Source organism: Melospiza georgiana, chromosome 3, assembly GCF_028018845.1.
Source record: "Melospiza georgiana isolate bMelGeo1 chromosome 3, bMelGeo1.pri, whole genome shotgun sequence".
NCBI lineage: Eukaryota > Metazoa > Chordata > Aves > Passeriformes > Passerellidae > Melospiza > Melospiza georgiana.
Window position 1 is genome coordinate 18,595,552 of NC_080432.1, and position 27,491 is coordinate 18,623,042.

The window sequence follows — 27,491 nt, forward strand, 5'->3', positions numbered from 1 at the left end:
CAAGTTTGTTTTATAAGGGGCTGGGAGGAGGAACAGAGGAAGATTGGTTTGTTTGCTGAGCCTTCAGTGGCATCTATGTGAAAGCCTTTCAGATAGATCAAAATAATTTCATTTGGTTGCCAGACCCCAATACTAAGCTCTTGTGTAATACTAGCAATACACACTTGTCCAGTAGCTCTGTTTGGAATATTCCACAGACAGTTCTAGACAGGTAAACCCACAGACTTGTTACAGGCTGCTGGTCTACAGCTGGGATTATCCCACCTCCTTTTCCCTACCCCCCATTTATTCTTAAATATGTTTGGTTATAAAGAATGACTCTTCTTTAAACAGCGCAGTAGAGGGTCTAACCAGTTCCCTATTCTATTTCTACCATGTTGCTAGAAGTAATTAAAAGCTTCCCATCACAAAATAGGATGTGCAGGGTTTGTTTGCATCTGCTTCAATATGTACAAATTGATGTCTTTAAATACCACACAGTGATTGGGTGTCAAAGATAGTAATAGCTCACAGTTTGAGCCATTAAGCTTTAGTACTCCCTCATCTGCTCTGTTTGCACTTTCTTTGGAGTGTTACAGGTTTTTAGTATTAAGATGTTTTTCATAAACTACAGAGTTGTGATCTTATCTGGTACTCATCAACAGGAGGTAGTTATAAATATTCTTAGTACTCATGACTTTATAATGCATTTACTAATTTGCAAATACAATTATTTGAGGGGGAGAACAAAAAAATCTGCAAGTCTTCCTTTTGAATAAGATTTTAATTACAGGTATGGAGTTGTAGAGTAGTTTAGTTTCTCTTTTTACCCTTGTATTGACTTATTTGCATAAGTCAGTACCCTTGTATTGACTTATTTACATTCCAACATTTTCCTTCAGAGTGTAGTAGAGTTGCAAGTGTTAATGGAAGAGTTTTGCCTGTGTGTGGTGGTGTTCACAGGGGTCCCAGGATGAGGGAAGAGATGGATCTGACTCTGTTTCAGAAGGCTGATTTATTATTTTATGATATATATTATATTAAAACTATACTAAAAGAATAGAAGAAAGGATTTCATCAGAAGGCTTGAAAGGAATGGAATGATAATAAAATCTTGTGACTGACCAGAGTCCGAGACAGCTGGGCTGTGATTGGCCATTAATTAGAAACAACTACATGAGACCAATTACAGGTTTATCTGCTGCTGTGGAATGCAACAAGTAGTTACTGTTTACATTTTGTTTCTGAGGCCTCTCAGCTTCTCAGGAGAAAAAAATCTTAAGGAAAGGATTTTTCATAAAACGTGTCTGTGACACCTGCGTTCTTCTGATCACTTTTAAAAGCAAAATTTTGTTAGTGCCATTCCCCACGAGAGACTGGAGTTTTAATGGGAGGTGTGAAAGTGGTGCTGGGTGTGTGCAGAGCAGCGCTGCTCAGGCTGCTGTCCCTGTGTTTGGCCCAGATCACAAGGTGTACATCTGGCACAAGCGCAGCGAGCTGCCCATCGCCGAGCTGACGGGGCACACGCGCACGGTGAACTGCGTCAGCTGGAACCCCCAGCTCCCGGCCATGATGGCCAGCGCCTCCGACGACGGCACCGTCAGGATATGGGGACCAGCGCCTTTCGTAGACAACCAGGATATTGAAGGTAAAAAACACAAAGAAAAAAAGCCTGGCTGAAAAATTAGTCACTGCTTTGTTTGGTTTTTTTCTAGTGTGTGACTGGTGGTTTTTATCTGAGTTACTAGTTTTGTGTCCGGCGGGTGTTTCCAACATTGTTCTGACATGGCCCTGTAGAAAACTGAGAAAACATGGCCCTGTGGTGTCACTAAGAGCCTAGAATTATGTTAACTTATTTATGCAGATTATATTAACTTATTTATCCATAAAAACCTTGCTTTCAATGCTTAGGTTGAGTAATATACAATGTTATTAAAATTTAAACAGTGCATTCTAACCACACTGCAAATTGAGTAATGGTATTGGAATGGTTACAAAAGGAATTTACAACAGAATTTAGACAGAGTGTAAAGTTTTACCCTAGAGAACCTGTACGAAATTGTATCTTTACTAACCATCAGTAACCACATGTGTCCAGGGGAAAGAGAGAGAGAGAGTGCTCATTTTTTTTGCTGCCAAAATGCACCCAGGTGTTCCCAGCCCTTCTTGCCTCCCCCAGATTGTTAAGGAGGTGACTACTGGGCAGTTGTGCACTTTATATGCTTCTGTCATTATGTATTCAACCTTGCAGTAAGAATTTACAGGATACATTAAAATTATATATATTATATCCTATTGCCACAGAGCCTCATGGATGTGACACCAAGGGGAACCTGGGCAAAGTAATCAAAGAGAAATCCATTAAGTGCTGGTAGATAAGTAAACACCTCTAGTTCAGAATGTCCCTTAGGTAAAAATGGCTGAAAGTTGGAAGGATGTTAGGATTTAGAATTTAGAATTAGAATTACCTCTTCTCCCTGCTCCAGTGCTTTGATACATGTGCTTCTAGTCTTGGACTAGGTGGACCAGCCTGGCTAATGTGTAAGACCTGGAGTGCCCCCATAAGGAGTCAGAGCCTGTCCTCCAGCTGCTTTTACTCATGGCTTTGTTGTTTGGTTTTCTCCAGTGAGCTGCTTGCTCACTCTTTCTTAGTTCCTCCAGAAAATGAACCAGTAAGTGCCATCAAAACCAAACCAACCACAAATGGATTTCTCACAGCAGTGCTTTCACAAGAGGTGTAGGTGCACAGAGTAATACCTGTAATACCTCTGTCCTTAGCACAGTCCCCATGAATTTGTATGTGAATGTGTGTTATGTCTTTTTGGACCAGATGCTTTTTGAGTACCCACACCTAACATGCTAAAATAATTTCTAGATTGTTGTGAATAATTTTATCTAAAATAAGTGATTTTAAGCGTGGAATTTAGCTGCAGTATAAGATCCATTAACTAGTGCATGTTCAGTTAAAATTTATGTAAATAAATGTATTAATTACCTTATGATAGAAATATGAACTGTTGCTAAGATCTTCAAGCTGTGATTTCTTTCTCTCTCTCTCTGTGTTTTTGTTTTTGCTCAGAGGAATGCAGTAGCATGGATAGTTGATGGCGAATTTGGAGCAGACGACTTCAGTTTAACTTAATTAGTCGTATTTTAAATGGCTTGGGATTTGGTGCAAACAAACATGATTGATAGCTGGACAGACATGCTCGTCATGAGAAAAGAACCATTTCTGAAGCCCAGTTGGGGCCAAACATTTACCACCTTTGCTTCATAGTAACCAGTCGAGATGAAGCACGTCTTTAGAACTTTGTTGGACACCGTGTTGAAATTACCCCCCCATCGGTTGTGAAGAACTGTGCTACATTCAGGCTAACCATTGAACTCAGTATATATATTTTTCCCTCCTGCCTTTTTGTCTGGCAGGCTACTGTTCTTGTTGCTCTTCTGTGTAATGAAGTTTAAATGCTTGTTTGGAACACTTTATTTAACAGTTTAGAAGGCTTGATAGAAAGAGTGCTTTAGTCTGAAGAGTATACATTGGATAGGAAAGTATTTCCTTCTCTTGTTTCTCAAGTCTCTCTCCGCCTTACTTAGCTTGAGATCTTTGCAGCTTGGTTCATGGATTCTAGCCTTGCCCGTTGCGCAGTATATCTATCAATTGAGAGGATAAACCAATGAACTATGTCAAAAGCACTCTCAGTATCACATTTGACAAAAAGTTTTGTACTTTTCACATAGCTCGTTGCCCTGCAAAGGGGTTAACAGCACAATTTTTTAAAAATAAATTATTTATAGGATTAAAATGACTTCATTTGTATACATTTGGAATTAAAACAATGCAAGAAGTGTCATGAAACACGGTATCACTGATGCTTTTCTGGAGTGGCCTGAGACCCAATCAGAAGCAGTGGTTGGAAGGAGATTTGTGTAGGCAGTAAAGCTTGTTTCAGATGGAGGAATTCACTGTCCATCTTACCAGTTAAGCTGTATTAGCTAGGAGAAAAAAGCATTCAGACTGCACCACCAGTCTAAGAGCTGAAACAAGAAGAGGTCTTTTGGTGTTTTTAATTACAGAAATATATGCAACAATGCTGGTGTAAAAGGTAGACTACACTTTGAGGGAAGAATGTGTTGAAAGAGTCCTTTCTTCACAAAGTCAACACTTTGTATAAGTAATTTACGTACAAATCATAATTAAACACTTGTATTATGATGGAAATTTTTTCTTTATTTGATAAACAGGGGTGGACAGATTTTGTTGTTGAGAATATACTTTTAAGTTTGCAGATTTAAATGCCTCTCCGGGACCTTGTTGCAAGCTGGTGCTGTGAACATCTTGACACATCTAGGAGTAGTTCCACTAATGTCCCATATTAAGAGAAAGCAAACATTTATAGTTTAAATATTTATTCTTTTTGACATAAACAGATGGCCTGGCATCTCTGTGCTTCTGCACTACACACAAATCCATTATGGGATGGCACTGGATTCCCTTTTGCCACCTTGGGTGGAAAGGTAGTGTTGGTACTGCTGCAAAGTAAAGAAGGAGCAGGGAAGGGCATGCCTCCAGTCCTGTGAGATAAAGTGTGGACTTCACCCTTTCCTGAGATAATGATTTAGTGTCCTTATTAGTCACGTGTGGAAGAAGGGTGGGGGAAGGTTTGCTGGGATTCCTGGGAAGAGAGGTGTAGCCACTCTGAGTGGGAGTGTGGTGTTTCCCAGAAAAACAAAGGTTAGCAGGTTAGACTTTCTTTTTTTCTTATAGATTCCAGCCATCCAGTGGTGTGTTTGTCTTGCCTTGTGTGCAAACTTAAGCATGAGTTAAGATTCTGATACTGTGGTTGAAACCAGCCCCAAATCTGACATATGAGTCTTGTAATACCTCCAAAACCAGGTAGGAACTTAAATGTTCAGCCTTAAAACTAAGGTGAATGCTTTGATAGCAATTACTGTTTCACAGCACTGAAAATACATGTGTAAACTTAAGATTGTGCATCAGTTCCTTCTTCCTTTAATCAGTTCTGGAGGAAGCTCTTTATTTCCCTTCCTAGTTCAAAAAGTGCAAGATGAGTCAGGCCTGTGGCCTTAATGTTACAGGAAAACAGACAAGTTCCCGTGGTCGAATTTGAGTAAGCTAAACCTTGGGGTTTAAGGAAAAATTAATTACCTAAATTGTAAACAGTAAATTGTAAAATGTTTTTCATGTTCAAAACATGGTACAATTCATAAGCAATGCCAGCATGTGAATCTTTGGAAGTTACTCTAGTATTGTCTTACTCTGGAACTTAGGTTTTCAAACCAAACATTGTTTAGGGAGAGTAAGGAGAAGAATGATTTTGATGTCTGTTAATATCTCCTGCAGTGGTCTGTCACTACATACTCATGGAAATAAAGTGGGAACTTGAGGCAGGAGGTGAAGGCTGTATCAAATCTCAAGTGTAGATTTCAAGTTTTATTTGCACTTCAGGCATTTCCAGTGTGGTGGCCATAACTGACCAGGGTGAGATCCCTTCCCTGCTGCAGCTGGGGGAAGGTGTGGGCTGAGGCCTGCTTTCCACAGCAGTGCAGTTAGGAATTCAAATGTCGGACTCTGCAAAAACACTGCCCCTCTCTTCTGGCCTTGGACTGTCCCTCTGAGGTGTTTAGAAGCTGAGTTAGGGAGCAGCACGTGTGGGACCTCTCTCCCTTGGTGTCCTGGTGCAGCCATGGCATGGAAAGCTCCAAGCAGGTGGCACTGCTTCCAGAGTGTCTCAGTGCCAGCCTGCTGGCAGGCAGGACAGAAAGGGGAGATGCATCTTCATTTTGCCACACTACTCAGTCCCACAGCAGCTGCCATTAGAGATGTAGCAATGAGGACCATCCCAACCTGGAGATGAAAGACCAACCTAAATTATTTCCAACACTATGTGGATTGAAAAGTACCAATACTTTTTGTGCACAGACAATAAAATGAGACTGGGGTGGGGTGGGGAGGGGGAAAGCCCAAATTAGTTTGCTCATTTGCAACACACTGATTTCCATGTGCTTAAAAATGTTCATAGGCTGGAGTGTAAGGCTGCAACAAGTGCACACCCACAATAAATTACTGTATTTCCAGTCAGCAGGCCCATGGTTTTAGAGAAGAAAATACTGTGTATACTCATTTTGTAACTTTCTCTGGTCACCTGTTGGCTTCAAATATTCACAGTAGCCCCAGGTTATTATCAAGGCAGATCTCAAAAAGAAATGCTGAAGCATTTTATTATCTGAATGTTCTGTAGCTGTTCAGGTAAGTAATTTTCAAGGCACAATGGAACACAAAAGGGAAAATGGTAGCTCTGTTCATGTTTTGGAGGGGAGGGAAGTGGGGGAAATGACACCTTTGTTTTTAAATTCCCTCTGTCTTTTCTGAAGTTCTCCAACTTTAAAGTTAACTTCTCTTTATGATTGGAGCAAAGATGCAAGCTAGAAATCTGCCCAGATCTTGCCAGTTACTTCTCAACTTGGCTTCAACCAGGTAATGTTTAATAAAACTGTCTGCTGTTGGGAGTTGGTGTCTAGTTGTGTATTTTTACACTGCTAAGTGATACTCCCACCCAAAATCAGTTCTGGAAGTTTCCTTAGCAGGAAGCCAGGACTTGTACAATTAGCTGTAGCTCGAGGGGATATGTTGTAGATCCAAATGGGGAGGGAGGTAGAGAAAAAGAATGGGCATAAAAAGCAGGATTTACTGACCAACAAATAAACTACTGTAACTCAAGGGGGAGGAGGAAAAATGCACTTTCAATAGTTTGTCCATATTTTTAGCTACAAAATACACTTGTATCTAATTTCTTTTTGAGACGACTATTAAGAGGAACACCCATCCCATAAATGGCTAATCCTCCTTTTGCCCTCCTCCTGTCTTTTCCACATTGGCTTGAGTCCATTTTCAGCTGCCATACTTGATTTTTGAAAACTGCTACTTTTTAACGATGTCTAGAAAGCAAAATCATTAACTATGACACTTTTTTTAAACAGGGTGGACTTAATTGAAGTGTGCAGTGTTGAACTACTGCTGCAGTAGCTGCCTCTAGTTGAAATAAACTGTAGCCAAGTTTTCTGTCTATTCATCCAGATAATCTGGATTCAGTCAAACATCTGTGAGAGTGTTCCTCCCATCTGGTGTGAGTGTGTGTGTGCATGTGTTCCACAAACAGACAGAGAACCAAATGTTCTAGGTACTTGTCATGTTTTATTGCATACTTTAAGTCATGTGTATGTGAAGTGTCCTTTGACCAGAAGGTTTTGGTTAATATCAGTATATTTTTATAAATTTGAAATTCATTGTGCCCCATCTTTTTTTTTCATAAAACATTTTGCATTCTTAGGGTATATGTGCTAGATTTGAAACTTAACATTTTTAGGCACAGATGGAAAAAGTTATTGGCTCCTTGAAAACATATGGGACAAAATGGATCCTCAAAGCATGTATGTACTTACAAACCAAGCTGTAGAGATCAAGAAAAGAACTTTATTGTTGATCTCAAGATTTCTAAATTGTCAAGATTTATATGGAGTTGTGGTGGAACTAGTTAACACTTAGAGCTTTTGGTATGTAATGACTATTTGCTATGGACTGATATTAAATGTTTCAAAGGATTGCGTTCTTAAACTTTCTGGATTTTTGTTACTCTCAGATATTATTAAGTAGTTAAAAATTTCTTTGCTATATTCATTAAAAACATAAGAACTTTGGGTCTCGTATTTATTTTCACTTGTTTTACTAATTATTTACAGAACACCGTTTTAACTTTTTTATTTTATAAATGTGTAGTATTTTAAACATATCTTTAAAAATTGTTCAATTGGAACTACATTAACTTCTGATTTGTTTTTATTAGGATTTTTAAAAAAAAAAATACACTTTTTCCATGTCGGTGCACAGCACTTAACAGAAATGTTTGTATTCCCTTTCTTTCAATTCAATAAACAATAAATAACTGGAATGAATAGTTCTTAGTTTCCCTAACTTCACTTATATGACTGACTTGGATGTTAATTTCCTGATCAATAATTGTAGATTTCTTCCATATTATTTCACTTCCTTGCTAGGAAAATGAATTTGTGCAGTGTAGCTGCAGCTGGGTCACTCAGTGCTGTCCAGGCTCTGCTGTGTGCCTCTCGTGCCCCTCACCCTTGTGTTTGTGCTGTGCTTTGGCACTCGGCCTGCCCCTGTCCCAGGCTGTGCTTCTCTCACTGAGGCTCTGTGAAATCCATCACTCCTTAACGCTGCAGCCTCCTTCAGTACCTCACTGTGCTTGCTGTAGGTGAGCTGAGTTTTATGGGGTTTTTGGTACTTCATAGTAAGAGGTGCTGCTGAAGTACTTGGATCTCCTGCCTTTGTGTTCCCTCCACCTTGTCTCTTCTCCCTGTGCCTTAAACCAGAACATCATCTTTGTCCTGCATTTTTATTCAGCTCTAGCTTATGTTGTGGTAAAAAGTTGTGCCTAATTTCCACTCCCTGTAGCTTTTCAAAACTCAAACCTTTTGCTGATTTGCATCCAATTTTTGAATTCTTTTAACTTATTGATTAGAAGTCTTCACTCCCTCTGGTAGCACCTTTGTATTAACTTTGTTCTCTCCCTTACAGTGTAGGCAGCACACAGGTAATTATGGCTTAAATGCAGCTGCCAAGAGCAGGGATGTGCCTCATTCCTCTGCATGTCCTCCTTTGTGCTGCTTCCCTTGGCTGCTGGCATTTGCAGGAAGGTTCTTGGGTTGCAGACCCACTTCAGCCATAAATTATTCACACAGCAGATGAAGGGAGTTACTGACAAACCCAGCCAAAAAAGCTGGGCTTCATCTGCAGTCCTGTCTGCCTTCAACGGCTCAGAAGAGAGCAAGGGAAACAGGTGTATGAGTTCTGTGGGCCTGGGACTTTTCAGCATGTGTAAAATTAAATCCTGTGGGTTTGGGATTTAATTTTTTTTGGGGTTATTTTAAAATCTGTTTTGGTTTTTTAATGTGTTTTTTTGTTTGCTTTTTAAAATAATTCAGATTATTTCAAAGAAATCCCACAATGAACCTGAGAGTAGATGTGCATTTCTTTATCAGCTTAAATCAAGATTCTGCCTGAGAAGAGCCCTTCCTTACACCTTGTCCCTGTTCCCTGTGTGCCTCACATGTGCCAGGGCTGTCACCTCATCCCAGAAGGGTGGCAGTGCCAGTTGTCTCCTCACTTTTAAAGAACTATAATGCTCTGAAGGGTTTGTATGCCTGTTCCTGCCAGAGCTGTGGTGGTGAATGCACTGATAACTGGTTCATAATACTCAGCCCAGATTGTCCTGCTGCTGCCTCCACTGTCCATCACACCCTACACTTAAAGGCATAAATGGTCTTTTGGCACTTGTACAACAAAATCCTAGAGAGCTTCTTGTGAGAAGAAGGAATTGGAATAAATCTCTGACATTCCTGAACTGATAAAGATTTGCCTTTTTGGGCTTATCAGGGTTTCTGGTTGATTGTTAACCTGCATGTGGAATTGTTCTTAGGATTGCTGCTCAGACCACTGATTTACAATGTTCCATAATACAGAACCACTTTGGAAAATCAAACCAGTCATTTACTAGATTGAGGAGGCAAGTGTATTTAAAGAACAGGTTCAATAACCAACAGTCTGTAACTAATGATTATAAACATGCAATTCTACACATTTTAACTAACCCCCAAATGCAGAATTCTTCCCTGTGTTCTGTAATCTCTCTGAAAAGTGATGCAAGGTGCTCATCTTTGCAAGCTGGTCGGGCTGTAGATTGTGGGTGAGGAAAAGGACTCATGGTGATGTTACATCAGTTAAAAGTTGGAATCCCTACAGGACTGATTTATTTTCACTGATCAGGAGTTTTCTATCAATCATAGCTAATGGTGCCTCACCAAGTTATACCTGAATACCTTGAGTCCAAAGGGAAAGAGTCTGAGTGAATAGGAAGGAATCTGTATTTATAGTGATAGTCAGATGAATTTTTTTAAAAAAATCCATCTCAACTTTCTTATTGTCTTGAATTCTGTATGGTAAGCTTGGGTTTAAATTACCCTGTTCTCTGCTGAAAAATACGGAATTGTGTTTTTTTTTCTTACCACTATCAAAATTTCTGTGCTCTCTGGGTCTCCCAGGAGTGACATAACAGCAGTATCCCCATTTCTAGCTAATTAATAATGTTTTCAGCTATTACAAATGCATTTTTTCTGAAGATCTCTTTTGAAGCAGGCACTGACCCTGTACAGTAAGAAGGCTTCAACATTACCAGTGTAATTATTCAGCAGAATTGCAGTCTCTGAAACCTGCTGCTGAGGTTTTTACAAGCCTTATAATAAGCTCTTGGATATAAATGAACACAGAACTTACTCATCAGGTTTTTAGAATAAGATACCAAGCTGCTGGATTGAGTAATGGACTTACAATTAAATGAGGGTAATGCTCATGTTCCTCAGTGTGAAACAGGTTTAGTGAACTGTATCTATTGTCAGCAGCACAGCAAGGACCTGACTTAGGCCCTTTCTTCCAACACCCAAAAGATGTGTAGTAGGTTTTTTCACACACAAACAAAGTAATTCAATCTGCTAAAAAAGTTACTTTCTACTCTTCTGAAGTTTTATTTGCTCTCCTTTCTCCAGACCTACCTCCTGTCAGAGTTTTGGCTTTACAGGGCAGTACTTTCTGTAGTTTGATGTTGTGCTGTCAGTGTCCTCCAGCTGGGGCAGCTGTTTCCTTAGTTATTTCTTTAATGAGCATAATTTTCATCATTCATCTTTAACACAGCTTAACTTGGATTCCATCCATCAGAAATTTAAAGCCAAACTTCTCCTAGAACAAACACTGAACACAAGGTTATCTCCAGCAATAAAGCATCAGTGATGCCTTTTCATGGCTAGCCCTGAAAACAATTTGACTTCAGCTGTACACTGAAACCCCAAGTAGTTAAAAAAGCTCATAAATTTCCAGATGTAATTACAGAAGTGTATTTTTAAAGTGTTTTAATTGTTGTGTTTGTTCCAAGAGACTGTTTGCAAGCACATATAAAAAACTTGAAGACAGTTATTGGACAGTGAGGGTACAAACTCGGGTTCATCCACTTGTCACTAATGCAAAGAGAACTTGCTGGTATCACTGAAGCAGAGTCACATCAGAACTGGAGTGAGTGAGTGGGGTTATGGGTTACCAGACCATTTCCCTGAGCTACACAGACTTGTTTCACCCCACTGGCTGTGCAAACAGCAGCTTCAGGGAGTAGCAACTGCAGATTGTCTTTTGCTCTGTAACCAACTCCACCCCAGTGCAATATGATCTTAACTTTATCTGGATGTCCATGATGCACTTCAATGACAAAATAGGAGTTGAAGGGAAAAAGCAAGTATTAATCATGTTTATCTGCACTCTTACACACAAGTGTCATATCCACCAAAGAGATCTTAATCCATCCAAATGCAAGACTTCATATAGATTGCTGCAGCAGAGTGGGGAAAGGGAGGAAAATATCACTTTTATTCCATTGATTTTTGTCTGGAAAGAATACCAACACAAAGATGCAAGCTGTGCTCCTGTTCCACTTTGAAATCTGTTCCAAGTGCTCCTTCAAATTAGGCTCTGATAGGACAGCTTGGCAGGCAAAGTCTCATCCTGACAGCTCTCAGCAAGAATCAGATATCATTGCTGCACTTGAATGTGCTCTGGAACAACCATCAATACGAGTTTCCCTTATCACCATTCAATTCCTATGAGGTCGCTTCTGTAAGCAAGGATTTCATCTTACAGAAGCAGCAGCTCCACAAGTTTGGCTTGTAAAGGAACAAAAACAACTGCTACACAGATCCAATGCCTTTTGAAAATATTTTATGTTAAAAATACAGAAAAATATTTCTTGTTCAAAGAGGAAAAATATACTGCATGACGACACTGATCTAGGTGTGTTCGGGAGGTGTCTGTGGCTCCACCACCAGTCCCTGGAGTGATGACCCCATTTGGCAGCTAATGGTTCTTTCAACTTCTCAATCATTTATCAAAGCCAGAATCATACTGTGACAAAACAGAAAACATGACACCAGTGGATTACTGAAGCTTGTGCAAGCAGGAGCAGCTCTCAGTGGCACTGAGAGAACCTGAAATAGAAAGTGAAGCCAGCCCTGCCGTGTGCTGTGCTCATGGAGACAAGGCTGCAGAAGCAATGCTGCTCTGCCACCCTGGAGTAAGCAGCCTTATCACACAACACATCTCTCTGCAACTCAGCCAGATCAACTTCATTTTTTAAAAACAGAACTGGTAAAATAAACTTGGTGCTCAGGAGTATTTCCTTCCTGAACAGGCCACTGACTGTAGGTGCTGAAAGCATGAAGCTCTTTATGTAGCACTTATGGTTTTGATTTTAAGGAATAGCCTGAGTTTCCAAACAGTGTTTGATCAGAATGAATAAAGGCACATAGTGAGCCCAGAGATAGCTGTCAAAATGTATTAGCAAGGCTTAGCAGGATGCAAAAAGCTAAGACATGAATACCAGCAATTACACCAGTGGAACAGAGGAGATAAAAATAGCTGGCAGACAATCCCTTTGTTGCTTGGGAGCAATTTTTGAAACTAACCTGTAAAGGTACATGAAGAAACAGAGCAGATGAAAGCCCAGCTTAATCATGGCTTCTTTCATGTGTGATTTCAGCTGTCCTCGGTTATGGATCTCTGTGGGATCAAACACTCCCATGTTTCCACTTGGCACCATAATGTACCTGAAAGTTAAAGAATAAAAAAAAAAAAACCAAAACAAAAGCCAAACAAACAAAAACAAACAAAAACATTAGGAAAAAAAAGCCCACAACAAAACCCAAGAAACGTTAGAGAGTGTCAGGGCAAGAGGCAGGGGAAAGCTTGCCAAGAAAGGACTTTCATCTGAAGAGCTGTTTCACAATTCAAGGCAAGGGAGTTCTGGATATTGCAGCTATCTCTGCCAGTACAACCCACAAATAACAAGAGAACAAGAAGTACTGAAAACACCAGCCCAGCTTCCCAAGTATAAGTGAGAGATTCCAGGTAACAGCCAATTCCAGCTCATTTTAATTGCTGTTCACAGTTAGTTGTTGTCATGGGGAAAACGCCCACCCACACTGGAAAGATGCATTAAATGAAGGGACTGGAAAAGAATCTAATTTAACTAAGAATCAGTCATTTATTTAGCAAAAAACCTCACAGAGAAAATGACAAACTCCAGTGGTCACAGGCCAAGGCCCTGTGCTGTGACTGCTGCTCTGTCCCAGCCACCCTGAGACACCCCAGCACAGACAGAGGCTGGCAGGGTGAGCTGGGCAGAGCTGAACATGTTGAGTTCTGCTGTCTGAGCCCACGTGAGCACAAAAGCTGAGTGAAGCCAAGGGGAATGTAAGCCAAGGAAGCATGAAACCAAATGTTTGTGTCCTGTGACGAGTGAGCCAGCAGCATGTGCTCTTGTCACTAGAATTCCTCAAGGGAGCACATGAATTCTCACTCCAGCTGAGCTCAGGCTACAACTTCACTCAGATGTTATACAGGCTCCACCTTCCTGGAATCAGATTGTTTCCATGCAGGAATTTAACTCTCTAACCAGTTTTAAAAGGGAAAGCAAGAAGTGCCTACTTTAAAAATTAATAAAGTACACAGTATGAAGCAGCAAGGTGGTAACCAACACAAGAAATTTTGACAGCTTCAAAGAAAATGCATTCTGTCTGTGGCATCTCAGCCTTTTCTAAATGAAACATCAAACCCTAAACCTGCCAGCAGATCCCAAACCAAATATTGGTCACTACAGGTCAGAGCTGTACACAGAGAGGGGCAAACAAAACCAGGCCAAACCACGCCCTGTGTGTGTGTTTAGGCAACATTTATTTATTAAACATAAAGCTATATTGTCTCATGTTTCTCCAGCTTAGAAACATTTGGAGGCTTTGCTGGCAGTTCTGCAAGAAACAAGGGTGATATTTATCAAACTTTAAATAGCACAGCTATTTAATATCTCACATTTGTCCAACCAGGTCATCAGTACAGAGATCCTCAATTTTGTTTTAATAAGAGCTGTGAAACTTTTTGTTTGATTCTACCAGCAACTCAACCCATCCCTGCAGAGCTAGCCCTGGCAGGTTCAGGCAAACCAGAGTTACAGCCAGCTTTCCATACCTGCACATTTAACATGGGGCTCTTCCCTCAGTACAGTGACTGCAGAGGATTTGTGACAAATCCACATCCAGTTTCCATCAGCTAAACCCCTGTGAAGGGTCAGTTCTCCACACACCAAATGATATGAAAAGAGATTTTTCAGAGAAAAGGAACATGGTCTGAAGTGACAGTCCCAGTGACAGTCCCAGTGCTGCCACATGGAAACGCCCATGGTAACTAAGCCATTTCCAGGGGTGGCAGCCCAGTGGACAAAGAGCAGGAACACTGACAGCTGTGCTAGGGTGAAAGGCTGCAAATATTCTCACATGGAAGGTTCCTTCCATTCCAAGCTGCCAAATGCAAACCTGCAGGATGGGGGGCCAAAAGCAGTGCAGGTGAGGGGAAGGCACAAGTCAGTAAATGAAGGAGGGTGCAGGGGACAACACCACAGCCCATGGTTTTACAACATATCAGGAATGGCATGAAAACATTATTAACTCTGGTTTCAGTACTATTTCATAATCCCAATTAATCTGCTATCATTTCCTGTCAGTTTGGGAATGACCCACAAATGGAGATTTCTGGGCACTAAAGAGAATGCAAGCAAAGGCCAAAAGTTTCATGTCCTTGACCCTGTTGGGTTTCTTATCACAAGAACTTGTGTCAGTTTGATCAGTGAAGACTGTTAGCAACTGAAACATCTCAGCATGACATATTGTTCATCTTTGTGCTACACTTAAAGCTCAACTAGCAACAAAGAAGCCCCACAAACCATTCAGCACTCACCTGTATATATTCCACGTGGCCACTGGCAGGTTGAGGAGAAAGATGAACCAGTGCAATGAAATGAGCATTAACACAGTGACAACAGCATGGCCAATCACCTCAGGCACCACCCACTGCAAAAAAAAGGGGAGAGAGGAAAGAGTTACAGCACAACTGTAAATTCCTTGATGAAAAAGATCCCCAAAATCTATTTGGGATTGCAGTCTGATTATAAAATCTGAACAGCTGGCAGCAGAGGCATGGGTTCCATCACAGTGTAGACAAATGAAAACCTTCAGAAAGGTTCCACACAAGTGAGCAGAAATCAAGCCTGAGATATTGCAACAGAGCTTTTTCCCAGCATCACCAACATTCCTGGAGAGCAGCACAGTCTGAACGCAGCTATTCTACTCAAGGATTCAACTGAGAAAGCAGAAAGAGCTCATGTGAAATCACTGCAGAGAGGAATGGGTTTGGGGATTCAGATAATTAAAACCTGCACCAACAGCCCCAGGCCTGGAACAGATAAGAAAGGGGATCAATATAAAAACTGGCATCATTAAACTGGGTCAGCCCAGGGCAATTCCACATTCTTGGCTTTACAGGATCCTGTACCATTCTCTATCACATTAAGAAAAAAATACTTTTAAATCAAAGTGAATACACACATGGGTAGGCCACAGTGATTTAATGCTAAGAGTTTTAGGCAGATTCATTTAAAATGTACTTTGGCAATGGAATTTACTGAAAGATGGACATCCAGGAAAAAGAAAAAGAGACAAGCAGGCTGAAATAAGAGACACATGCAAAATACTGCCAGTCAAGGTACCCATCACACCCCAGTTATTTACAAAGCTCAGGGGAAGGATGTGGTTTTCTCAAACCACAGCAAATGCAAAGAAGAGCAATTTACTTTATTGAGCTTGGAGCAGCATGATCTAGCATTGATGTAGTCACATTCCAGATCTGATAGCGTGATTATCTGAGGTTCAGGATAAGGAAACACATTATGGTAATTCAGAATACACAAAGATTTCATTTTATCCAATAAACTGGGGACAACCCTCTGCTCTCAGCATCCACTGCCTTGCTCTGAAAAATGCCTCTGTCAAAGGCATTTTTCAATTAGTCACAACTCACTCCTATTTTAGATAGAAGGTTTGGCTATATTTTATCATCAGGCCAAGTGATTTTATTATGTATTCCCAAGGGCAACTGTTGCACAAGTGCTAAAGTTCAGTTCAGCCCTTAAATAGACCAGGCAGGCAAACTTGCAGTATCAAAATTGTTAATACAATTGTATAATCAAACAGTATTTTTAGTATCAAAATTGTTACTCTAACTCTTGTACAATTGTATAACCAAACAGTACTTTTAGTATCAAAACTGTTACTACAAGTCTTGTAAAACTGTATAATCAAACAATATAATATAATATAAACAATATAATATAATCAAATGATCCTGCAGTTCTGTGGCACTGGCAAATGCTGTTTGATACTTTTAGTATCAAAATTGTTACTACAACCCTTGAACCCAAAACTTAATGGGCAGGAGAAGCTGCTAATGCAGTTTTAAACTCTCCTCATGCAACTGTGCAGTTTTAAGCAGTGAATGTACTTTTTCCCCCCTAACATTTACAACAATATTGAATTAATTAATGCTTTGCTAGGAAATAAGAGGTAACTTTCATTACTGAGTGAACTTTCAGACTGAAATATGAATATTTCAGACAGAAAAGTCCTCTTAAAAAAGGCTTAGGATGCACATATGGCCCTCACCATGCTCATGTAGAGCTCACGGTTCTTTTCTCCAAGGAAATGAACACTAAGACATCTTTTTCCTATTCCTAAAAAATGGGTAAAGTCTGTTCATTTTTCAACAACTTATCCTTCTAGGAGGAATTTTTTTTTTATTGGTTTTGTTAGAAGAACTGGGCAGTCCCTGAAAAATCCCGTCGGGACTGAAAAAAAAAAAGAAAAAAGAAAGCCAGTTCTCGTTTATTGAGAAAAGCAAAGGAAAAAGGTGAATATGTGCGGACCAACCCCTAACAAAAGAACATTGAAACGCAGCTCGGAGCACACAGAGCAGCACAGCATTGAAAACCCCGCTGGCCGCGCTTCCAGGCCCGCGCAGCTCCCTCACCTGTGCCCGTGCCCCCTCAGCCCCTCCCGTGTCCCCTCAGCCCCTCTCGTGTCCCCTCAGCCCCTCTCGTGTCCCCTCAGCCCCTCCCGTGTCCCTTCAGCCCCCTCTGTGTCCCCTCATCAGCCCCTCTCATGTCCCTTCAGCCCCCTCCGTGTCCCCTCAGCCCCCCCCGTGTCCCCTCAGCCCCTCCCGTGTCCCCTCATCAGCCCCTCCCGTGCCCCCTCAGCCCCTCCCGTGTCCCTTCAGCCTCGCCCGTGTCCCTTCAGCCCCTTTCGTGTCCCCTCAGCCCCCCCGTGTCCCCTCATCAGCCCCTCCCGTGTCCCCTCAGCAGCCGCGGCCCCGCGGAGCGAGCCCGGCCCGGCAGCCGAGCCCGCGCCAGCCCCGCCCCGCCGCCCTCAGCCCCCCGCCGCCTCAGCGGGCCCGGCCCGGCCCGGTGCCGCTCGCTGCCCACGTCGCGCTCGCCGCAGGAGCAGGATACGAAGTAGACGGAGAGGAAGATGAGGGCGCAGCAGTCGATCAGCGAAAAGATGAAGACCACCGACTCCATCCCGCCGCCGCCGCCGCGCCCGCCGCGCTCGGGCCCTCCCGGCCGCCGTAGGCACCGCCTCGCCCGGGCGGGCCCGCGCAGTGAGGCACGCTGGGAAATGGAGTTCGTTCTCCGGCGGGGTGGCCGCCATGCGGTACCGGCCCGGCCGCGTCTCCGATCCCCGGCTGAAACAGCGCATCAAGCAGGTACCGCCTGTCCTCCGGGGCACCCCGGACACCCCCGGCACCCCCGGTACCACCGGCACCGGCAGCCGGCGTGGGGTCTTGTGTATCCTCCTTTCGCTGAGGGCCGTGAGCATCCGGCCCGCTCAGTGCTAGGAGAGCACCAAACCCCGGCCCTGCCTCTGAGGGCTTTAGAAAGGCCTTAAAAAGGCTTCAGAAAGGTCCATTGGTTTATTTTACTGATTTAAATTTTCTGTAAAGTCTTTTTTTTTCCGTGTCATTTCTCTGCCCTCTTTACCACGTTTGGTGTTGAGGCTGGCTGCTGCTGCCTCGCATGTGAAATGAAGAGGGCAAAAGAGATATAGTCAAAGTATATTTATATTTATATTTATATTTATATTTATATTTATATTTATATTTATATTTATATTTATATTTATGTGTATGTGTATATATACACACGGTGCGTGTCTGTATGTATATATGCCTATGTATATATATGTAGATATATAGGTGTATATATATGCACATATATATGTAATATATATTCTATTTATTATTATATATATTTATTTTATATATTTTTATTTATACATTTACATGCACATACCTGTATACCACATGTATAAATACACACACACACACATATATATATATATATATACACACATATATATATACATGTGGTATATAGGTACCTGCATGTAAATATATATATATTTATTTATATACCTATATACCACATGTATAAATATAAATATATATATGTGGTATATAGGTATCTGTATGTAAATATGTATGTGTTTATATATATATTTGAACCTTAGAAAGAATTTCACTGAAAGGGTGATTAGACATTGGAATAGGCTGCCCAGGAGGTGATGGAGTCACATCCCTGGAGGTGTTTAAGGAAGGACTGGAGGATGGTGATCATTCATGGATTGGACTGATGATCTCAGAGAAATTTTCCAACCTAAATGATTCTGCAGTTCTGTGACACTGGGAAATGCTGTTTGTGTTTGGGAACATGTTCAGGGATTTTATTGAACAGCTGAGAAAAGGGCAGAATGGGATTATTTCCCAAATACATGTGGGAACAACAGGGCAAACTGTGATTCCTTCAAGTGCTGTGTCACATCTTATGATAGTTTGTAATGACTTTGCACCTTGAACTCCAGGTTTCTGAGCCTCTGTATAAATGTACTCCACTTCTAATACCTTAAAATGAGGCAGTGACTGCTTGGTTTAATTCACAAGATCACATTGAGTGTGTCTTGAGTATTCCAGAGTGGAAAAGCCAGCTGGGTTTGTGGTAGCCTTGATGTTTCCTGCAGGGCAGGAGCTGCCAGTGGGTGATCTGAAGTGCAGCATCATTTTAAAAGCTAAATATGTGTTCAATTTGATTGTTTTCTATGGAGTTATTAACTTAAATGAGGGTTTGAAATCCTCCTTGCTGTCATACTTGTGATACCAGACCTTTTAGGATGATTCTATATTTTCTTCCTCTTATTCAAGAAGGAATCCATCTTTATGGTGTCAAAAGTTCTTGCTGCTGATTTGGAGAGTGGGGGAAGAAAGCAAGTGGAGTACAGTTGTACATGAAATTTAGGACATTTTCTCACACTTTCATATTTGGGGTTTGAAAAGGGTTGGATTAGCTGCTGTCAGAGCAATAAAAAGGCTTGAGAGAATTTACTTTATTATCTGAAATGTCTTGTAAAGATTCAGATTGTTCTTATGAGAGTATCCCTGCTGATTCATAGAGGTGGATTCACTTTTGGGGCAGGAGATCTAAACCAAAAGGAGGATAACTGAGAGGAACCAACACAGTAAGATGGTGTGTGGGCTACAAAATCAGCTTTCTTGCCAAATAAAAGCAACAGAATTGACCCAGCAGAAGCCCCCAAGTGTAGGATGCTGCCTTTCCCCAGGAATCTGTGCTTTAATCAACATTTCTCAGCTCATTGGGAAATACTGTCTGGTGTGTTGCAAGGCAGTGAAAAGCTGAGTCTGATTCTCATTTCAACTTTTAAGGACGGCAGAATTTAAAATAGGCATATTTGGTCGAGCTGCTGTGGTGAAGTGATTGACAAAGATTTTATTCCCTGCTTCAATTTCTTCATTTCAGTATCTTGCAAGTAGTAAATGTGGGCAGTATGTTGACATTGGAATTCTAGCATCTGATTTGCAGAAAACCTACAGGTGAGCCAGCATTTGTCTTCTTATATCTTGTGTTCAAAATGGAGAATATATTACTTTGTTCTATTGCATTCACTAAGAAAGTTATAATTTTCCTTATGTTACCTTCATTAGCAGTTGTTGAGGCTGATTGAAGCCTTAAGATTGTTTTGTTTCCCTCTGCTGATACATTTAATGACTCATATTTTATTAATTCATTGGCATTATAAGATCTAGCTGTGATTTGGGTTTTTTATGGGTTGATTTTTGTTTTGTTTGAAATAAAAAGCTGCAGATTCATTGCAGCATGTTGGGATTTACCCCAGTGAGTTTAAAATGTTTAACACCTCAGTGCAGACATGGGGGAGGGACAGAGGGTCCAGTAAGACACCAATTAATACCTTGCTCAGTTACTCAGCAGGACAGTCACCTTTTTGCCCAGGTAGTTTTTAAATCTATTTTCCATGTACTTTTTCCACTGGGAATGACATTATGTTGAAGGAAAAACCACTTGGTGTAACCTGTTGATTTTGTTTTATTTCAGTGTAGATTATGGACGAAGAAAAAGAAATGCCTTTAGAATACAAGTTGCAAAAGGTAGGTCTGTTAATACAGAGTCCAAAATGCCCAATTCTTTGTGCTTTGGCTGTCAATTTTTAAAAAGGTTGAACTTTTTTCTTGCAGTGTTTGAAATAATCAGCAATGAAAAGGAGCGTGAAGATTTGGCAGTTTTAGAATCTGAGCATGTGGCAAAAAGAGCAAGACAGCAAGAGAAAAATGAGTAAGAAGAGTTTTTAAATTAACAATGCCATTGCTGTTACCAGTTCTTTAAAGCTTTCTGGGTTTGGTTTATTGCATTTTGGTTCCTTCAGGGGTGCAGGTGGATCCCATAGGCTTGTGTTCTTTAGAAGTTACCTGTAGTTATTGGGAACTTTTTTTAGTGCTGAAGACAAGCATATGTTAGAGCCAATCATGATTTCTCTGTTATGGGGAACATACAGGCCTGAATTAGTGGACAACCTTATGGCTTCCTTGAGAGTTTTCCACATAATGCCCTGTTCCTCATGTGTTTCAGTTCCTTGGTTTTGTTCTTAATTGTTTTTGGTTGTGGGAGATGCTGGCCACATGTGAGAGATGAGAGCACCAGACAGGCTGTTCAGAGTAAATCACCAGTAGGGGATGAGGATTTCCTGACTCCCAACCCTGTCCATAATCCCATGGAGTGTTGTGTTTTCTCTAACCTGGGATAGATATGAAGGATCTCATGGGAAGGTAGGACACTGTTGGCAGTGGAAGGATTGGTCTGGTTCAGCAGTGATTTGCTCCTGTTTCCCTTGGTGAACTGAGTCATAGTGAACTACATCACTTTTATGTAGGTCTGTCTTATAACACAGATTGGCAAATTGATCCAAGTCATCACACACTTGGAAAGAATGCATTTTTTAACTCTTCATACTAGAAGATTGAGAGCATGGGAGTCAGGAATTTCTCTTTCTACATACCATGATTATGGGGAACCACATTGTGGAAATCACCTCAGTTTTATTTTACAGATGTCTCACTTGCAATTCTGCTCTGATAAATTAATAGTTTTTATCTTCCTTCCCTGTTAAGCACTACTGGAAGTGGCACAGATGACTCTGACTATGATGATTATCCAGAAGATTTAGTAAGTTGTATTTTATTATGATTGTTTTTATTTGTATAATACATGATTCCATGTTGTGAAATTGAAGAGTTTGGAAGGGGAGATAGGCATAAGGTAAGGTCAGGGTTAGGAATTCCAACTGAGAATCTCTGGAGCTGGAAGGAGGAAGGAAAAAGAGGAATTTGTGGTGGGGACTCACTTTTGGGAAAGAACACTGAGAGCCTGAAGGACTTGGGTATCAAATGGGTGAAGTGATTGAAGGAACTGACATCTCCAGCTCCTGCCAAAAGAGGAGCCTGCCCATTAACAGGAGTCATTAGAATTCATTCAGAATTCCATCTGAATCTTTACTTGATAGAACCTCAACCTTCAGGCAGCACATGCAGCTTTCTGTGCAGTCATTTGGTTTGCAGAGGAGTGGGTTGGAAGATGCATTGCCTGTTTTCTCCAGCAGACATAATGCTGAATTATGTTTATGAAATAGTTTTCATTGACCTCTAAATATAAATAATCCAAGTTAAAACCTATCCTGTGTATTTTCTTTACAAATATGTAAATCTGCAGTCTACAAATCACATGAACAGTTCCCTGCTGAGCTTGTACAAGAAAGGAAATCCTGATTCTGTTCCATCCACTCCAAAAAATGAGCCACTGGAGACCTCTCCTTGTGTGAGAACAGCACCTCAAACAAGCACCCTCACTCCAGAATCCAGAGGTGACAGACCAAGCTCTGATGGTGGCTGGTTCATTGATAAAACTCCTGATGGGAAAGACTTCTTCATTGACCTTTCTGAGGATGGAGAAGGAGAGGAAAAGAAACTGATTTCTGAGGTACTTTGTGGTTCACAAACCCAAGGTGTTCTAAGCAGATGCATCAATAGAATTGGCACATTTCAAGCATGTTTGTACAGAAGGTAGAAAGTCACCAAGTAATGAATTTCTTCCAGATTTTTTTTGAGGAAAATGTAGTTCTCAGTATCAAGGAGGCCCAGATTAGTGCCCATACTGAGGGAAAGATGAGTGGGGTGTAGCTGTTATTTATTGCATTTGCCAGTGACCAGCCTACCTGGCCTGTGCCTTGCTTAGCCCCTGGTAAAGTCTTAGTGACCCTGGGGAAAACAGGAAACTTCTTTTTATTTCTTTTATCCTGTAATAGTCCTTCTCTCACATGCACTTGACTTGTGTTAGCACTGAGTAGCATTTTTTTACACCCCCTTGTGACTTACTAGAAGTAAAAATTGTTTCCAGTGAAGTAAATACATTTGTTGTGTTCATGCCCAAATTGGATTCCTCCATGGCATGCAAATAACTTCTGTCTGATTTTAGTTAGTAGTTTTGAGGGGGTTTGTTTGGTTTGGGTTTGGTTTTAATGCTCATTACTATGTTCTCTTAACAAAAAAGTGACTGTTGTAATCAACCCATTTAAAAATAAGGCAAATCCTAAGTACAAAAAAGAGTTCCTGCAAAAAGTTCCTGTCTTGCTTGTCTTTATTTATGTAATTTGTGTAAGTTAAGCATGATAGACACCCATTTTGTTCTCTTAAGTTTTTGCAGAAGGTCACTGACTTGGAAAATTTTGTGTATACAATTCTGGTTTTATGTCCTAGAAATCAACAGACTTTTCTGTCTTGGAGAGTGAAAGAAAGAAGACAAAGGGCAGGAGAGCAAAAAGGAAAAAAGGAGAATTTCCAGATGTAGATGGAGAAATTGAATCCATGTTACTTAAGAAAGGTGAGAAGTTATTTTTGGTGTGTTACTCCTAACAAAGAGATGCTATTAGACCATGGAATCTGTTAGAAAATGTTTTTTGATGTGCAGAGAAGTGACCCCAGGCAGTTTTTAAAAGAAATTTAGCCTTAAAGTTGTACTAAAATAATATTGCAGTTCTGTGTTTACTACTAAAATATTACTCTGTGTGCTCAGCTTTTTGTTTAGGCTGAGTATGTTTTGTTCAGGATTAGCAAATACATTTATAGCATGGCTGAATTTGTGTCTTCTCCTCCTTAACAGTGAGAAATAAGGGGTCAGAGCTTTACCACCCTTCAGTGAAGTTTGAGGATGTAGGAGGCAATGATGAAACATTAAAGGTTAGTTACAATTTTATTGGTTGGCTACAGGATGCACTGAATAGAATGTGTCATGAAACATGGCAGAGAAGAAATATTTCATAGTTCATGTGCATGGCACTGGGTAAAGCTGCTTAAACCAACAGCAAGGGGGGTTGGTGGTTTTTCTCTAATTAATCTTTCTTTAAGCAGTCATTTCATTCAGATTGTCAAACAGAACTTGTTTTATTTTCCCCTGTCTATAGGAACAGCAAGTACTATTTTCTGCAATTTAAATGGAGATTTCTCTTGTTGTTGACAGGAAATCTGCAAGATGCTCCTTCACATCCGTCACCCTGAGGTGTACACCCACCTAGGGGTGGTTCCACCCCGGGGCTTCCTTCTGCATGGGCCCCCTGGGTGTGGGAAGACACTGCTGGCCCAGGCAATTGCTGGGGTGAGATGGCTTCACATCTGCAGCTTCTTCCTTTTCTGAGTTCTTTCAGAGGGAAAGAGAATAATGTTCTTTCAGGAGAGACTAGAGCTGTTTATTTTAGCCATCCTGTGATAGTCTGAAATATGCTCATCTTTACTCCCTTTGTTGGATTTCCATCTGAATCTTTACTTGACAGAACCTCATACATAAATGTCATGGTGACAAGGTTTTATTTGTGATTTAATTGGTTTGAGGCATTCCCAGAAAAGAGCAATACAGGCACAGGTGTTTTGAGAAGGGTATAAATGAAAGATAATTTTGGTTAAATTTACCTTACAGTTTCAAATCTAGACTCAACCTTACTGGTCACATTGATGGCATTGATTCTGTTGGTTGTTAAACAGCTGATTTCTGAATTCCAAAACTGGATCTTGCCTTGCCTCTGTTATACTGATGTTTTCAGAGCCCATGACACCACTGGTGTTAATAATTTGGGGTGATGGTGAGGCTGCTGTGCTGCTGTTCCTGTTTTGGATATAAATCTGAGGACTTGTAAGGCTCTCAGTGATAATTATGGACATTTCCTTTTCTTTAATACAGTTGCTCCTTAAATGTTACTGATTATAACCTTAAATTTAGATTCAGGTAAATTACTGACTTTTGTAGTGCAGATAAAGAAAATGTATTTATTCCTGAAATGTTGGTTACACCCTTCTGACATTGTTTCAGATGTTTTAATTAAGAATATTTAGATGTTTTCTTTCTAATGCCTTATTGTAAAATGGAACCCTTTGAATAATTTGATGATATTTAATTCTACTAAATAAGTATTTGTATGCTGGAAGGGTGCTACACTTGAGGAAAGAAGCATGTCACTAGTGAAAAACTTAGAGATTAAATAAATTTAATGACTGCTTCTTAAATATTTTTTTTCTTAAATAAGAGATTTTCAGGCAAATTGTCTTTGAGCACTGTAGGGTCTCTGGTAGCCTTGAGTTGCATAAGTTAGGGTTCATTTTCTTTTATATATTGGGGATAGTTTTCTTTTATATATAATTCCAAGAGCTTGAAATAGGCTGCAACAATCTGTAGCACTGCTGTGCTGCAGTCTATTAAAATTGCAGTTGCATTTATTTGTTTTTAATAGCAGAAAACTTTAAAGTGTGAGCTTTGCAAGTGTTTTACTGTCCAATCCTGCACAGATATTTCTGGAACAGGACTCTGGGAACCAAACCTGGTGGGGAATACCTTCCACACTGCTAAGCAATGCTTTGGGGTTTTTTTTAAGTTGGAGGATGCTCCTTCTAGTTTTTAAAAATTCCTAAAGCTTTAGTCATGAGTATGTAATTTGTAGGTTTAAAAGATGTCCTATTGAAAAATGTTTGTCCTCAAGGGCAGCCAGCATTTCTAACCTCTGGATTTATCATAAAATGTTTTTTTGTTTCTTCCAGGAGCTGGAGCTCCCAATGTTGAAGGTGGCAGCAACAGAGATTGTGTCTGGAGTGTCAGGGGAATCTGAGCAGAAACTGAGGGAGCTCTTTGAGCAGGCTGTGGTAAGGCACCCACTGGAAGTAGCCCTGTGAATTGTTTGTCTTTTTATTTGTGAAGATTCATATTTTATTGCTGTGGTTTAAATGTGAGTGCATCTTTATCCTGCTGCACACATGACTGGTGTCCCCTCCTGTGAGCAGAATTCCATTGTACTGCCATGATGTCACAGAGCACAAAGCTTTCTGTTCTGAAGCTTTGACAAAAGATGCTTCATCATAGCAATGTACAGAGAGCAGCATAAATTATTTGCATATTTGGATCTGCTTGGCTTGATATATTAAAAAAAAAATTAAGAGCAGTTCACTGTACTTTTTTGTGACAAGGGGTTTTTGCTGGTTTTGTTTGGCATGGAATTTGAGTGCATGTGAGAGATTTTAGGCTTTGGCAGTCCAGGTAGAAAGCAGGAAATTTGGAACAAACATGATAAGAGCAGGAGAAAAGTTAAAGTTGAAGTTTTGCTTCTGGATGTAGTAGGAAGCAAAGAGAACAAGACTGGTTGAGATAATTTAAATTTGAAGAAATGCAGATATTTCTGGGTTTTAGTATGGGGCTGATGTTTTATTTCATGAGGTCTGTCTTCTGTTCCTGACCTCTGAGGATGTTCTGGTTTTCTTCATTTCGTTTTTCTACTCTCCCCCAAAACTGTTTGTAGGTATTTGAAGTATGCCCCTAAACAGGGCAAAAAGGTTGTTTGCAAAGCTGTTTGCTATGTTTCCTGTTGCAGCTACATTTTAATTTTTAGAGAGCCTTGTTAAGAAGTTGTTTAGAATAAGTTTTTAGAAATTATGCATGTTTTGTACATGTAGTGATCAAGGGGAGGTTGCTCTAAATTACTGTCACAGAAATAACATCTATTGCATAAAATATGTCTAAAATAAAATCTCTTGCCTTTCTGATAATCTCCTACATTCCCTTAAGTTTTCCCACTTTGTTTTCACAGTAGTTATCGTGCAGGGGAACATATAATAAATAATAATTATTATCCAATAATAAAATAATAAAAATAATAAAAACAAAATAAATAATAATATAAACGATGATAAAGATTCCTCATTGTTTGGGTGCTGTGGAATCTGCCCGGCCCTTCCCGCTCGGTCCCAGCAGGAAAGGGAATGACCAGGAGATGGCGCAGCCGGTGCTGGGAACACCCAGCGCGGTCAGGGAACCACGCCGGTTTTTTACCTGGGGCTTTTTGGGAACTAAATTCCGGTGTTTTACTTCAGTATCTGTGAAAAACGCCAATCACTTGGGTTTAAAATTTTAAAAGTTCAATAGTAATAAAATGGTTATAAAAGTAGTAATACGATTAGAGTAATAAAAATTTGGACAATTTGGATTAGGACAATAGAGACAATAAAAACAAAGAGTTACAGACTGTCTGGGCAAAATAAGCCTGAAAAAGGACCCACGTTAACAGAGGATTAACCCTTAAAAGCAACAGCCTGTTGCATATTCATACACCTCATGCATGATGCATAAATTCCGTTCAAACACAGGATTCTGTCTGGGCAGTGTCAGCTCCTTCCTCTGAATCCTGATGGCATCCTCAGGGCTGAGCAAGGCAGGAAGAAGTTCGTTTCTTCTGATAATGGAGGAATAAATTCTCTTTCTTTGAAAGATTCAGGTGTCCTGGGGCTGCTATCTCAGTGGGAGTACCTCATTCCTTTCTTTAAAAAAATATCCCATATACATAGTTTCTATTTTAACAATATGTTATAACCTAAAACTATATTTAACACACTACTTTAAAAAATTAATACAGCATAACTTTTTTACATAACACATATAATATTAATTTTAATTTTTGGCAAAACCCAATAATAAAATACACATTTTTCTCAGTATCCCTTTGCACTAGTAGTGCTTTTTGGGAATATTAATGATCTTACATCAGCTAAGCAC

At 40.4% G+C, this 27,491-nt stretch overlaps 3 protein-coding genes across 6 annotated transcripts in view; 2 read left to right on the forward strand and 1 right to left on the reverse strand.

Annotated features, from left to right (window-relative positions):
* The window catches only part of WDR26 (WD repeat domain 26), a 27,891-nt gene extending 23,690 nt beyond the window's left edge, over positions 1-4,201 (forward strand). Inside the window, exons 13-14 of the mRNA XM_058021594.1 lie at positions 1,442-1,627; positions 3,059-4,201. Coding sequence (XP_057877577.1) covers positions 1,442-1,627; positions 3,059-3,084 — 212 coding nt within the window. The 3' untranslated portion in view covers positions 3,085-4,201. The remainder of the gene's footprint in view (positions 1-1,441; positions 1,628-3,058) is intronic.
* Positions 1-17,605, reverse strand: part of CNIH4 (cornichon family AMPA receptor auxiliary protein 4) — a 25,933-nt gene extending 8,328 nt beyond the window's left edge. The window contains exons 1-5 of one of the 3 annotated variants that reach the window (XM_058021596.1): positions 17,502-17,598; positions 15,792-15,860; positions 14,900-15,012; positions 12,577-12,717; positions 10,961-12,016 (exon numbers count right to left, since the gene is read on the reverse strand). In XM_058021596.1, the coding sequence (XP_057877579.1) occupies positions 11,989-12,016; positions 12,577-12,717; positions 14,900-15,012; positions 15,792-15,860; positions 17,502-17,570 (420 nt within the window). In that variant the 5' untranslated portion in view covers positions 17,571-17,598 and the 3' untranslated portion in view covers positions 10,961-11,988. Of the gene's footprint in view, positions 1-10,960; positions 12,017-12,427; positions 12,718-14,899; positions 15,013-15,791; positions 15,861-17,501 lie in introns of those variants that run through there. The other 2 variants (XM_058021597.1, XM_058021595.1) reach the window with 2 other exon arrangements.
* Positions 17,606-17,675: 70 nt separating this feature from the next.
* The window catches only part of NVL (nuclear VCP like), a 40,371-nt gene continuing 30,555 nt past the window's right edge, over positions 17,676-27,491 (forward strand). For both annotated transcript variants that reach the window (XM_058020079.1, XM_058020080.1), the window contains exons 1-10: positions 17,676-17,755; positions 19,860-19,933; positions 20,454-20,506; positions 20,594-20,690; positions 21,524-21,578; positions 22,122-22,388; positions 23,165-23,288; positions 23,568-23,644; positions 23,925-24,059; positions 25,490-25,591. In XM_058020079.1, the coding sequence (XP_057876062.1) occupies positions 17,699-17,755; positions 19,860-19,933; positions 20,454-20,506; positions 20,594-20,690; positions 21,524-21,578; positions 22,122-22,388; positions 23,165-23,288; positions 23,568-23,644; positions 23,925-24,059; positions 25,490-25,591 (1,041 nt within the window). In that variant the 5' untranslated portion in view covers positions 17,676-17,698. The remainder of the gene's footprint in view (positions 17,756-19,859; positions 19,934-20,453; positions 20,507-20,593; positions 20,691-21,523; positions 21,579-22,121; positions 22,389-23,164; positions 23,289-23,567; positions 23,645-23,924; positions 24,060-25,489; positions 25,592-27,491) is intronic.